Source organism: Oryctolagus cuniculus, chromosome 20 (genome assembly GCF_964237555.1).
Source record: "Oryctolagus cuniculus chromosome 20, mOryCun1.1, whole genome shotgun sequence".
Lineage (NCBI taxonomy): Eukaryota > Metazoa > Chordata > Mammalia > Lagomorpha > Leporidae > Oryctolagus > Oryctolagus cuniculus.
The window spans coordinates 37,526,639-37,539,607 of NC_091451.1; the positions used below are offsets into that span (position 1 = coordinate 37,526,639).

The 12,969-nt window shown below is 57.9% G+C and overlaps 1 protein-coding gene across 5 annotated transcripts in view; it reads left to right on the forward strand.

Annotated features, from left to right (window-relative positions):
• The first annotated feature begins 2,686 nt into the window (after nucleotides 1-2,686).
• SLC24A4 (solute carrier family 24 member 4) overlaps nucleotides 2,687-12,969 on the forward strand; it is a 145,401-nt gene continuing 135,118 nt past the window's right edge. For 3 of the 5 annotated variants that reach the window (XM_051826439.2, XM_051826441.2, XM_051826442.2), the window contains exons 1-2: nucleotides 3,385-4,183; nucleotides 5,879-5,989. In XM_051826439.2, coding sequence (XP_051682399.2) covers nucleotides 4,054-4,183; nucleotides 5,879-5,989 — 241 coding nt within the window. In that variant the 5' untranslated portion in view covers nucleotides 3,385-4,053. Of the gene's footprint in view, nucleotides 3,195-3,384; nucleotides 4,184-5,878; nucleotides 5,990-12,969 lie in introns of those variants that run through there. The other 2 variants (XM_051826440.2, XM_051826443.2) reach the window with 2 other exon arrangements.

Consider the following 12,969-nt stretch of genomic DNA (forward strand, 5'->3'; position numbering starts at 1 on the left):
GCTGGCGTGTATATGGAGTGTGGAGGCAGCTCTACCCGCTGCGCCACAGTGCCGGCCTCGGCAATCGAAGCTTTAAGGAATCCTCCACTGGGTTCCTGAGGCAGCTCCTGTACGAGAACCAGGGGCGGGCTGGTGCTGACTGATCCAGAGACCACACGAGCAGGGGATGAAGACGTAGCAGGTCATTCTAGAAAACTTTAGAAAATGGAGGGAACTAACAGTGGGGTTCACCTTGTCACAGGGAAGGATTTTATTTTTAATTTTTTTGACAGGCAGAGTGGACAGTGAGAGAGAGAGAGAGAGACAGAAAGGTCTTCCTTTTCCATTGGTTCACCCTCCAATGGCTGCTGCAGTGGGCGCACCATGCTGATCCAAAGGCAGGAGCCAGGTGCTTCCTCCCGGTCTCCCATGCGGGTGCAGGGCCCAAGCACTTGGGCCATCCTCCACTGCACTCCCGGGCCACAGCAGAGAACTGGCCTGGAAGAGGAGCAACTGGGACAGAATCCAGCGCCCTGACTGGGACTAGAACCAGGGGTGCCGGCGCCATAGGCGGAGGATTAGCCTAGTGAGCCTCGGCGCCGGCACAGGGAAGGATTTCTAACGAACGATGGCTCTTGCCATCCCCCACAGCCTGAGGCTTCCTAGCAAAACGGCTGCAACTGGTCATGTTGCCTCTCCCATGGGGTCAAAGCAGAAGCAGCCAGAAGAGACCTGGACCCAAAGGTACTCTCGCCCCAGGTGAACCCAGGGATGGATTTTCCATGTGTCCCTGTGGCCTTGCTGAGTTACGAAATGCCGTTGAACGCTTCAAATCTGAGCAGTGTGTAAAACCCCCTTCTCCCTTCACAGGTGGGCCAGCAGAGCCGCAGCAAGGCTGCCTGGTAATGCGCCCTCCTGAAATGAGGCAAAAAGCACACTTTCAAGCCAGTTGCTTTTTCACCTGTCAAAGAGAAGGAATCCATTTGTGCATGTGAAATTATTCCAAGGGTTCTATTAACTAAAAGCAGGCGAAAAATGTGAAGGAAGAAAAAGTGTTCGGAGCAGGCTAAATGTTTAAAGACAGACGCCGAGTGGTTCCTGTGACCTGTTGCCGATTCCAGCGTTTCTGCTTTTCCCAGCCCGGGGTGAGCTCAAAGGGCGACATGTTAACGACGTATTAAATCCTAGTCACAAACAAGATGCCATTCTGTTCACCGGCATTGCTTTAACCAATGTGACCTTAACAAGGCATTGTGGACAGGCAGCACGATATCACTTTGACTTATTCTTACGGCTTAAATGCCTTTTTTTTTTTTTAATTGGGAGAGGGAAGGAGAGTGAGGAGGGAGGGAGGGAGGGAGAGGCGGAGGGGGAGAGAGGGAGGGAGGGAGGGAGGGAGGGAGAGAGAGAGAGAGAGAGAGAGAGAGAGAGAGAGAGAAGAGCCCTTCTATCCACTGGTTCATTCTCCAAATGCCTGCAGTGCCTGGGGTCCAGACAGGGCCTCAGCCAGGAGCCAGGATTCAATCCAGGTCTCCGAGGTGAGTGGCAGGAACCTAATTACCTGAGCCGTCACTGCTGCCTGCCATCACCAGGTCTGCCTTAGAAAGAAGCTGGAGTTAGAAGCCTGGCGCTAAACCCAGACACCTGATATGGGAAGCCAGCAGCTAACTGCTAGGCTGAATGGCTGCACCCTGTTTTGGCTTACATTTGATGGCAAGAGCCTTTGGCTAGCATCCCAGGTGATGCTTATAACTCTGTTCTATGGTCTTTGCTACTGATGAATGCATCCTTGTGTGGCCCCAGGGATGGGGAACGTCCCGCCCGTGGGCCCTATAAAGCCCAGGAAATCATCTGGTCTGGCCCTGCAGCCGCAGGCGACCCTGTACTTTCACAGCAGGTTAATGTTTAAGCTGGTAATTTTGTATGTCCCATGAATGATGCGAAAATTCTCCAAATGGCCCTTGGCAGAAAAAAGGTTCCCCGTCCCCGGAACGAGAAGAAAATTCTGCCGACAAGAGAGGAAGTGTGTCTTGATTGAGCCAGCCGCGGGCATGCGTGGCGGAAGGTGAGGCGTCTTCCACCTAAACAGAGCCTCCCCTGTTCCCTCCACGGCTGCTTGTCTCCTTCCCTCCAGGGACTGCACTCAGCTAGTTTGTGTTCATGCCTTCAGTATCTGTTGGTACGGACAGATGCTGCGCTGCTGACAGTAACTTGTAAACCTCCTCCCTCTCCTCTCTAGGCACTGCCGGCCTCCCACGAGATGCTGGGACCCACACACGCAAAATGACCCCTTGCTCACTCAATCTTGCAGGGGGGGACCTGGGGCAGGCACTGGAACAGCCTGGAGAAGCCAGTGCTTCTCCCCCTGAACTGTGCACACAGATCTCCTGGGCTCTGCTGAAACACAGCCGAGAGTCAGTAGACTTGGGGGGTGGGGGTGGGGGTCCCTGTGTCTGTCTCCCCAGCTCCCGGACGGACCTCAAAGGTGACTCCAGGAGCCTTCGCAGGTGTCTGCTCCCTCTCGAGTCAGGCTTCCTTGAAAGCAGAGCCAGGCTCTTACCCGCGTTGTTGTTGTTGTTGTTGTTGTTGTTGTTGTTTTTCCTGGCTGGCAGTTGGCCCGGGCCCCCGCACACACGGGTGGGTATTTATTTAATTAACCAGAGCTGGCTTTGCTCCCAAAAGGATTTTAAGTGGACTTAACGCCCTCTTAGGTGCGGGATGAACCGGCCAGGGAAGGCAGGCGGTCCTGGAGGTCGTCCCCACCCCCCTCCACCTGCCTGCACCTGGGTCACACCGCAGCCGCTCTGCTCAAACGCTCTCCCCTGCCCCCTGTTTAAAGCGGTTTACACTAGAGAGCTGAGCAGAAGGGAACACAAGACCGGGACGCTCTGGGCAAAGCTCCAGGACATCAAAAGCTCAACTCTCGGTGGCGGGGCTGCCTGGTCTGCAGCGTTGCACAGGTCGGCACGGCGCCCCCGCCACCCGCGTCCCTGCCAGCCCCCAGAGCCCCGGCGGGCGCGGGCGCGGTGCGAGCCTGTTCGTCAGCTCTGCACGAGCTGTTAACCTTCTGGGCACCACGCACGCTGGCGTGGAGGGGTCGCCAAGGGGGCTCGCGGGGGCCCCACCCCGCACAGACGCGACCCCTCTGCAGAAAACCTGGCTCCGCGAGTCTCCGGCGGCGCCGTAACCCGTTCCTCGGTGCAGCAGCCTTGAGGGTAAAGGACGGGCTCGCTTAGGCTCCGCAGGGAGGGAGGCAGAGGAAAGGGGAGAAGCCAGAGGAGGGTGTACCGATCAGTAGTTGGGCCTCGCGGGGCAAGGGAGGAGCCCGCGGGCGGCTGCGCCCTAGGGGAGGGGAGGCGTCCACGTGCTGGCGAGGGGTGGGAGGTGCGCGGGGCGGGGGGCGGGGAGGAGTAGGAAGCGAGAGCAGCTAGCGGGAGGCGGCGCGGCCTCGCAGACGCCCGCGCCGGCAGCCGAGGAGCCTGAAAGTTCCCGGGGAGAGCTCGCCCCCCGGAGGGCCGACGGCGCGGCGGCTGGCGGAGAGGGTCGCGGGTCGCTGCCGCGCTCGGAAGCAGGGGAACATCGCGGGCCGGCACCCGGGCGTGCAGCTGCTGAACTTGGAGGAGGAGGATGCGAGGGGGCGCGGCGGCGCGGGGCGCGGGGGCGCCCTGAGTGCTGCCCGCGGGCTCCCCCGGGCGCTGCTGCCAGGGCTGTGGCCAGGCGAGCGCGCCCAGGCGGAGCGGGCAGGTAGCGGCTCCAGCGCCGGGACTGCGCCAGCCCTGCTAGCCGGGGCCGCCAGCGCCACCGTGCCGGCGTCGCCTTCTCGCCACGGAGCCATGGTGCGCGGAGCGCGCACGCCGCGCGCGGGACTCTGAGCTCCAACCGCGGCGCGCGTCCCCAACCTCCTCTCTGGCTTCCTCGCCGACCTCGCCCGCGGGCCATGCAGTTGCGGCCCGGAGCCCCCTGCCTCTGATCTGCGCGTTGCCGGCTCCAGCCCCAGCGCCGCGGGGCCAGGGATAGCATCCGACCCCCGCCGCTCTCCATAGTCTCCCAGGAGCTGCACCCCGGCGCGCGGCGATGGCGCTCCGCCGGACCCTCCGGCCGCACAAAGTTCGCAGGAGGCGAGAGATGCTGCCACAGCAAGTTGGCTTCGTGTGTGCGGTGCTGGCCCTGGTGTGCTGTGCCTCCAGCCTCTTCGGGAGTATGGGTAGGTGCCGGTGCGGGCCCCCGCTGCCCGGGGACTTGCGGGGCTTGGGCTGGGAATCCTCAGGTCAGCACCCCCTCCTTCCTTGCCAGGTGCGTCCCAAGGGTTCGTCCAGCCCCCTCCCTGCTAGGCAGGTAGAGCGCTCCCAAGAGGGCAGATCGACGCCTTGGGTTGTGGCGCCGGTCCCCCTGAGCCGCGGCGGCCCCTGCGGCCTCAGGACGCGGCTGTAGGTGTGTGTTACTAAGGTGAAAGGCAAGCCGCTTCTGTCCCCGGAGCGCGCGCCCGGCATGGACCGCACGGCGGCGGGGCCCAAGCGAGGGTTCTCTGGGGCTGGGGTGAGCGAAAGGGGGCGGTCCGCTCTCCCGCTGGGCATCGCATCCCTGGAAACGCTGGAAGCTGGGGAGCTGCTGCCGGATCTCGGCGCTGTCCTCGCCTCAGAACCGGCCCAAAGGGGCTCTGGGGGCTCCTGACGTGGCTCCCCATCCCTAAATCCTGGGGGCAACCTGGCCCCGCGTGGGGATTGCTGCTGTCTCCGCGTGGCTACTCCCCTTCATGCCGACGGAAGGAGAGGGCTGGTGCGTGCAGCCACGGTCTCCAGTCAGGAGGAGGAGGAGGGTGCTTAGGATATGCACAGTTCAGGTCCAGGGAGGACATTTAAAATTGTGTGGGGCTGGGGGGGGGGGGTTGCAACCTTCTCCTGTTCTGATTCTGAATTGGATACTGTAGGCCTTTTAGTTTTTTTTTTTTTTTTTTTTTTCAATGTAAAAACTGAAGGAAATGCTGGGGATTACCTGGAGGTAAAGCAGGTGGTACCTGCGCCGGCCATGGAGGGAGAATTTGCGGAGGGGAATGGCCATCCGTTCCCAAGTGAACTTGATGGGACTTCAGAAGCACCGGTGCCTTTCAGAATCTGAGCTTTGTGAGTCGAGGTTCAAGAGTGACTCTTTGAAAAGGGTCCCAGCAAGGTGGTTTGGAGCGTCTCCGTGCCTGGTGCTTCGTTGTGGGGCACGTCGGAGGCTCTCCTCCACAGATGATGCACCAGAAAGAACAAAATCCCTGAGGCTTGCCCGTGTTAGCGCCCTGGGGAGGCTTCGCGACCCTGCTAAGACGGCACAGGTGAACGCCTGGAAGGTCCTGGCACGAGACTCGCCTTTATGGGCGGGCAGGAGTTGGGTGCAGGGGTCTAAGCGTCTTCAGCCCCTGGCACCCCTGTGCTGCTCAGGGCCCCTCCTTCCAGCTGAATCGGCTCACCTGGAACAGCCCGGTTCCTCCCCAAATCCAGCACAGTCAGGTGATCTGTGCCCACACTCAAGTGTGAGACGCCCTGGGCCAGCCCCCATCAGCTGCACCTGCTTCTGGTTCCTCCAGGGCACAGCCACCTGAACTGTGAACGGGAACTTCGTGTTCACCTGTCGAAACCCAGTGCGCACCGGCGAGGAGCTAAGGCGGCTCCGTCGTGGCCAAGGTCCCGTCATCACATACCGAGCCACCTGCAATGAGAAGTGACTTAGATCTGGGAAACACAGGCCTGTGTGCAAGCAGGCGGTGTCCTGACAACCATCGTGTCACTCCCTTCAGATGGTTCCACGCAGGCAGGCAGGGTGTTGCTGGCGGAGCCACTTACCCACACGGAAGGTGGTTGTGGGGCTGCAGGTTTCACAGTGGTCACTGGTGTCTCCGACTTCTTTCTCATCCCAGGGCACACAACAGCTTCTGCCAGCAATGGTGTCCTTCCCGATTCGTGGAGAAATAGAAAGCTGATGGCATCCATGAACGAGACCCAGCCCGCCAAGAACTGCACAGACCCTGGTAAGACACATTCTTCTCTCCCGGGCTTCCCCCAGGCCTTGGGCCTGGCCAGAGAAGGGGCTTGCGTGGACTTCTCGCCGGAGTGGCACAGGACTTGCTTTATCCAACGACTTAAAAGGTTGCAGGCAGGACCTGGAAAATTCTATTTTTCGTTCTCGCTCTGCCCTTGAAGGCTACTTCCCCCCCGCTCTGGATGTATGTTTGTTTGCCCCGGGGGTGGATTTCTCTCTCTTGCTCACTGCACGTTCTTGGGGCTGCAAATCCAGCTGCTCTAGGGGGAGGTCCTTGGGGGGGGAGCTCACTGGGGCAGCGGCCAGGGGGTTGGACACGAGTGCCCGCGGCACCATTCTGCCTGGGAGGCAGATTCTGCTTGTCCTGGGAAGCAGTTTGGAAGTTTCTTTTCAGACTTCTGGAGGCGAGCAGGGGCAGTGGGGCCCCCAGAGGTGACATCTTGTCATAAGCAGGCTGTAATGAGGGAAGAAGGTTCCTGGGTGGAGAGAGTGTACCCTCTTAGCAGCAAAGTGCGTGGGCTGTAGCTGTGGCTCCAGCTCTGGGGGTCTTGTGAGAGGTCCCAGTGGGATGATGCATTCAAAAGCCTCGCGGGGATTATGAGATTTTATTATACATGGTGTTACGAGTGGCAAATCGCATGTTCTCTTGGAATCTCTGTGTGCTCACCTGTAGAATGGGCGGATTCTAGCAGCTGCCTGCCGCGGGGTTGTTGGGAGAACCTGCTGAGGCTCTGTGTGGGAGGAGGCAGAGCTCCAAGGCGGTGGAGTGGGTGTGGGCACGTCGGGTCTTGCTGTGTTTCCTTGTCACCCTCCGTGGGACAGCGAGGAAGACGCGAGCTGCTCAAAGTCCCGAGACTCCTAAGCGCTGAGGCTGGTGTGGAAGTCGGCCTGTGCGACCCGCAGGCTTCCTGGGTTCCCTGTTTGTGAAGCGGAGGTCTTCCCTCCACCTGCCATCCTGTTATCTACACCATCCCCTTCCCTCCCCTTGGGGCCCCCGAGTAGCACCCTGGGCTGTGGCAGGTGGGCGAACAGAGGCTGGCGGAGGAGAGCTGGGGTTCTCCTTGATGCTGGACGTGCGTTCCTGGGCAGTCCAGCCCACCCTGGCGACCCCGCAGGTCATTAACCTGCCCCACTGTGTCTTCCTCTGTACGGCAGGGAGGTGGATCTCTGGGTGCCACTTGGGTCCATGACTCCAAATGGTGGACATGCCTCAGGGCAGGGACAGCCGGTGTGGGGCCCCTGCTGCTGCTCCAGGGACCTGCCATGCCGGAATTGGCCTTGTCCACACGGGTAGAGCTTTGCTGCCCCGGATGGAGAGTCAGGGGTAGGACGTTTTTTGTCCTGTCTCTGGTCGCAGCTGCTCTCTCTTATCTTGGGTTGGCCCTGTCGCCTCTGGTGGTCTGTCCGGTGTGGTCTGAGCGTGCCAGCTTAGCCCGGGCCCTGTTTCTTAGGCTGGAGATCTCCTCCCCCCCCACAGTGGCCCCTGTATCTTTAGCCACTGCCTGATCAAAGGTACTGTCCTGCTTGGTCAGGAGGCTGACCCTGTCCCTGTTAAGCAGAGTGGGCAGCACCTTAAGCAACAGATACGTGGGTGCAGGGACCCAAGCACTTGGGCCATCTTCCTCTGCCACTTCCTAGTCCACGAGCCGGGAGCGGGGCGGTGCTCACGTCAGATGCTGGCATCACAGGCAACAGCTTAACTTGCTACGCCACAGCGCAGGCTCCCAGATGAGGTCTCTCGGGGGCATGGGAAGAGGGACCTTTTAAGGGGTTTGCACTGTATCAACGTGCTGCCCACAGCTGGTGTTCAGAAACAGGGGTGCAAGCCCTGGGAACACCTGTCTTATTTCCTTCAGCGTCTGGATGCTTCTCTGTGAGGAGTAGTGCTGTCTCCTGAAAGTATGAATGGGGCCCTGCGCCCGTCTCCCATGGGGACTCCTTGTGGAAAACAGGCCTGTTGCCTGGGCCGTGTCCCCAGTCCCTGGTGGTGGCCTTTGGTCCCCTCCTTTGTGTTTTGGTGTAAGTGCACCTGTAGCTCCCCACCTCAACCCCATCACTGCCGTGTCACGTTCCACGTTGCTTCTGTGACATCTCGCCATCCAGAATAACTCGGCTGTCCTCTGCCTGCCCTTGAGGGCTGCCTGCGCGTGCCCAGAGGGCCAAGTCATCTTTCTGGTCACACATTCAGGTTGCCTCCAGAGCGACAGATGCACAGTGGGCTGTCCACACCTGTGGATTTCACTTCTACAGATCCAACCAACTGCAGGTTGAAAATATTGAGAAACTGCATCTGCACGGAACACGTGCAGTTTTCCCTTTGTCCTTGTTCCCTAAACAGTGCACAGCGTTGCATAGCATTGACCTTGTATGAGGTGTCGGAGGTGATTTGGAGATGGCTGGTTGTATACAGGAGGGTGTGCATGGGTTATGCAAATACCCTGTGCTTTTGTATAAGGGGCTATGATTTTGGTGTGCAGCTATGATTTTGGTGTCTTGGGGGGGCCCTGGAACCAACCCCCAAGAATACTGAACGGGTGACTGCACTTTTAAATGCCAGGACTGACCCCACAGTGTCTGATCTGTCTGGGGGCAGGACCCCAGGAGTCGTACATTTTTAAGAGCTCCCTAGGAGATGACTAGATGAAACCAGAGTCTCTGCTCCCTGGGCGAGAGCCCTGCTTCTCAGTGTGACTGCGAAACATCACCCGGGAACCTGTTAGGAATGCAGGATCGTGGGCCGGCCACTTAATCAGAATCTGTATCCCAGCGGGGCCCCAAAGGCCAAAAGGCACTGGGCTGGAGCCCTGCTAGCCCCTCCACGCAGGATGGGTGTTCGGTAAGTATTTGGCTCTTAAAGGAAGGGGAAGGCTTGGTGCGACAGCCACTCTGCTGAAAACCCATTGTTTTTTAATTTAAGGAAGTTTTAAAAAACCCATACTGCCTCGTGTTTGACAGGTGATGTCTGTGGCAGATCTGTAATTTTCCCCCAGAGCTTTTAAGACTTGACCTTCGCTCCTAGGGTTAAGATGTTTATTTTCATGGTCAGTGCAGAGGAAGCACTGAACAGGAAGCAGGGGGCAGGAATTTAGACTAGCAGTTAAGATGGCCGCTGGGATGCTGGTTTTGATACCCAGCTCTTGGTTCCAGACCTGGCAGGCAGCAGGGGGGATGGCCCCAGAGCTTGGATTCTCGCTATGCCCAGGGGAGACCTGGACTGAACTCCTGGCTCTAGCCTGGTCCAGTCTTGGTCATTGCGGGCATATGGGGAACCAGTGGGCAGATGGGAGGTCTCTCTCTCTGCCTCTGAAATTCTAAAAAATTAATAGAAACAGGAAGTGGGTACCTCCATGGGAAAGTGCGAAATCAGAGTGAGCAGCTGTGACTTTGACCCCTGCCCCCACCGTGGGAACCGCCGTCTCTGAGGCTGCCGGAACAAAACACTGCACACTGGGCGAAGTCGGTCACACACACGGGTCGCTCACAAAGCCGAGGCTGGAAGTCCCAGCTCCAGGTGCTGAGGGAGCTGGGACCATCAGACTACCACCTCCGTGCTGTGTGCTCACGTGGGTGCATGCGTGAGAGACAGCGCGAGCCAGCACTCGCGTGCACTGGCACTAATCCCATCACAGGGCTCCACCTTCCAGACCTCATCCAACCCTGGTCACCTCCCAAGGCTCTGCCTCCAAAGACCAGGGTTAGGGCTTCCGCCTGCAAACTCTGGGGAGTCAGGGGACACAAACATTTGGTCCGTGTGAAGAACCAGAGTTTCCAGGCGTCTCTTGGCGGTGGAACGTGGCATGTTTGAACACAGCCAAGGGTGGAGCTCCATGCTTCCCAAACCTGGGCTCCAAGCGACAGACCCCAAGGGAACCCTGAAGAATGCAGATGTCTGGGCCCAGCCCTGAGCTCTGAGACAGAACAAGTGACAGGTGCATCCTGGGGGTGACGTGGGGGTTCTGGGATCCATGACTGGTCTGTCTAGATCGTCCCTGGTGGGCTCCTACCTGTCACTGATGCATCCCAAGGCTTTTCTGCTGCCCAGTCCAGGGTAGCCTCTGACACCGGCTCTCGTGGCATCTTGTCTTAGCTCCTCATCGCTGCTGATTCTATCTATGGTTATGTTTTCACTTAGAATGTAGAAGATGAAAGTCGTACTTTCTTTTAAGAACCACAGTGTATATGCACCTCTGCTTTTCCATCTGTAGAATGGGTATGATGGAGAGTCGTGATAGCCATCTAGGACAGTTGTGAGAATTAACATCGCCAGCACTCAGCACTGTGTGACACATCACACGTGACACTGGCTTGTGTGTTGCGTTCTGGCCAGGCCAGTGTAGGAAGCCCGTGTGGAGTCGGTGCTGTGAGCTGCCCCCAGTCACTTTGAATAGGGAACCTGGTTGCCTCTTGGTGGGTGTTATTTTTGCACTGGGGACCTTTACCTGGGTGGGTGTGGCTTCCCATATCTGAGGTTGGATAAGTGGGTTGCCCTCCTCTGTGTCACCCAGGTCACTTGGGTTTTCAACATCCCGGCCCCTTGTTTAAAATGAGGAAGAGGAGGAGGGGGAGCTTGATTTCCTCCTGTTGTTATGGAGGGGTTTACATTCTTCTGTAGGATTTGCTTTATCAAGTTCGATTCTCCTCTTTCTAAACGTGTTTTCTGAAATGTGCTGTGTGTGCACAGGAGGGCAGTGGACAGGGTCAAAAGATGGACGCAGGCCCTGAATGCAGGGTCTTTTGTGGCCCACTTGGTTCTGACCCGCTCTTGCTGCTTCTGCACCAGCCTGATGGAAAGGTGGTTGTGGGAGGAGATGGGGGCGGAGTCTGGTGGGGGCGGGACCCTGAACACGGGGGCGCTCCTGGCGGCCTGGGCTGGGAGGGGAGATCCTGGGTCTGTGTGGGGAGCAGAGGTGCAGAGAGAGAGAGATCCAGATCCAGATCCAGAGGCGGAGGGGGCCCCAGAGCTGCAAAAAGTACATCAGGATGAGTGGGCGGGAGGTGCCGCGGTCCCCACGGCAAGGCAAGCGTCTGGGTTGTGAACAGGCGGCTTCTGGAAGCTGCCGCAGGCTCCGGAGCCAAGTCACTCCTCCGAAGTTTGAAACTTGTTACATAAAAGCAAATCCTGACTTCAAAAAGTAAGCAGAACTGAACCTAACACCTCCGGCAGGGTAATCACAGGTCAGTTCCTGTCCCAGATGGAAGAGGCCCGAGTCGCAGCCCGGGGAGGGGACGTTTGTTGGTGGGGCAACCTCCAGAGCCCCAGGTGGCTACTGGGGACAGTGTCTCAGCACCTTGGGACAGCCACCAACCTGGTCACTGAGGCAGACAGCAGCCTGTCACTGCTGCACCTGTTCTCTCCTGTTTGTGAGTGCCTGGGGTGGGAGGACAAAGGCCTGGCGTCTTGCACTGGCTGTGCCCAGATTGCACCTGCTGGCATGGGGGTGTTCACCCTTTCTCCCCAGCTCTCCCTGTCTCCAACAAAATGAGTTGCTGTGGGTCAGCACAAAGATTTCCAGAGGCCAGGAGAGGCTCCTGTCGTCTGTCTTGGAGATGATGGTGTGACCCAGAGCGAGTTACGCAACCTGTTAAGCTTCAGGTTTTCTCTCTTGTAAAAGACGCAGGTCAGAGCTTCCTGTGTGTGCCACCGGGCTGCTGCGAGACCTAGACCCGCGATGTAGAGAAGTCTCTAAGTCCCAGCAGCTCACGGTTCTGTGTGCCCGACACCCAGGTGCTGGGTCCCACTCGGCACACGTGCCACGTTTTCATTTACTCGCTTTTCACGACGGCCCCCAGGGTAGAGGAGAAGGAGACCCAGAGAGCTAACGGAGACCAAGGTCACACAGCCAACAAAAGGCAGAGCAGGGAGGGGTGGGGGCTGTGCCAATGTGAGTAACTAAGAGACCTTAAGGTTGAGTTTCAGCTTAGACAAACTAAGAAAACAGAGCTCCTGTATCCTCCCCCCACATACACACACACACGTACACATACAAACACACACACACACACACATACACAATTCCACCTGTTAGCCACCTGTGGTATTAGTGTGGTGCACTTGTTACACCAGATGAAGCAGGACCAATGCATTAAGTTCACATTAAGGCTTATGCTGTATGCAGATTTGGGTAGATGTGTGTCTGTATGTGTGTGTATCCTACGGCAGAATCTCACTACCCCAAAAGTGCCATATGGAGCCAGGCTTTCAAAACTTGGGTGGTCTGAATTGTAAGCCTATATCTTTGTCCATAGTTATTAATAACTGGGGCAGAGAGAGGAATTGGAGAGGAGGGCCTGGTGGCAAATTCCAGCCTGTCACTGTTGGGGTGCAGGGAGCACCTGTCCACAGCCACGTCAAACATCTGTGTGGGCCCCACTGCTTGATATGTTCCTAATACCAATTTGTTTGCAATCAAAAGTTTTTTTTGGCCTTTTCCAAACTCCCAGGGCCATCTGCTAGCCATGCGTCCTCCCTGCTGGGCCATCTGCTACCCCCGACTTGCAGATCGTCCGCTCTCCACGACATGCGGGCCTCCCGCAATCCAGAGCGCGCCCACTCGGCTTCCTCTTGAACTCTGGGGAACGTTCCTGCCCAGAGTTAAAAATGGAAATCATCAAGCGTTGCCATGTGTTGCCTTGGGTGGGAGAGACCCAGCCATTCCACTCAACAGGAAAGCTGAACGCTTGAGAAGGGAGTTGTTTTTTTTCTTTTTCTTTACTCAACATTGTCCATTATTGAAGAGGCCATTGGAGCGTAGCATTTGACTAAAGAGAAAGAGAAATAAATGTGCTGGAATAATTTTCCGTGGCCAAGGAGGGAAGGCGCTGTGGGCCCAGTGCGCCTTCCCGCTGCAGATGGGAGCGCTCCTGGTCCTGCGCTCTCTTTGCTCACCCAGCACAGTGCCTGGCTGCAGACTTGAGTTTCATAGTAACTGCCAGGAATCAGGTGCAATGTGCAGTTCTTAAACGTCTGCA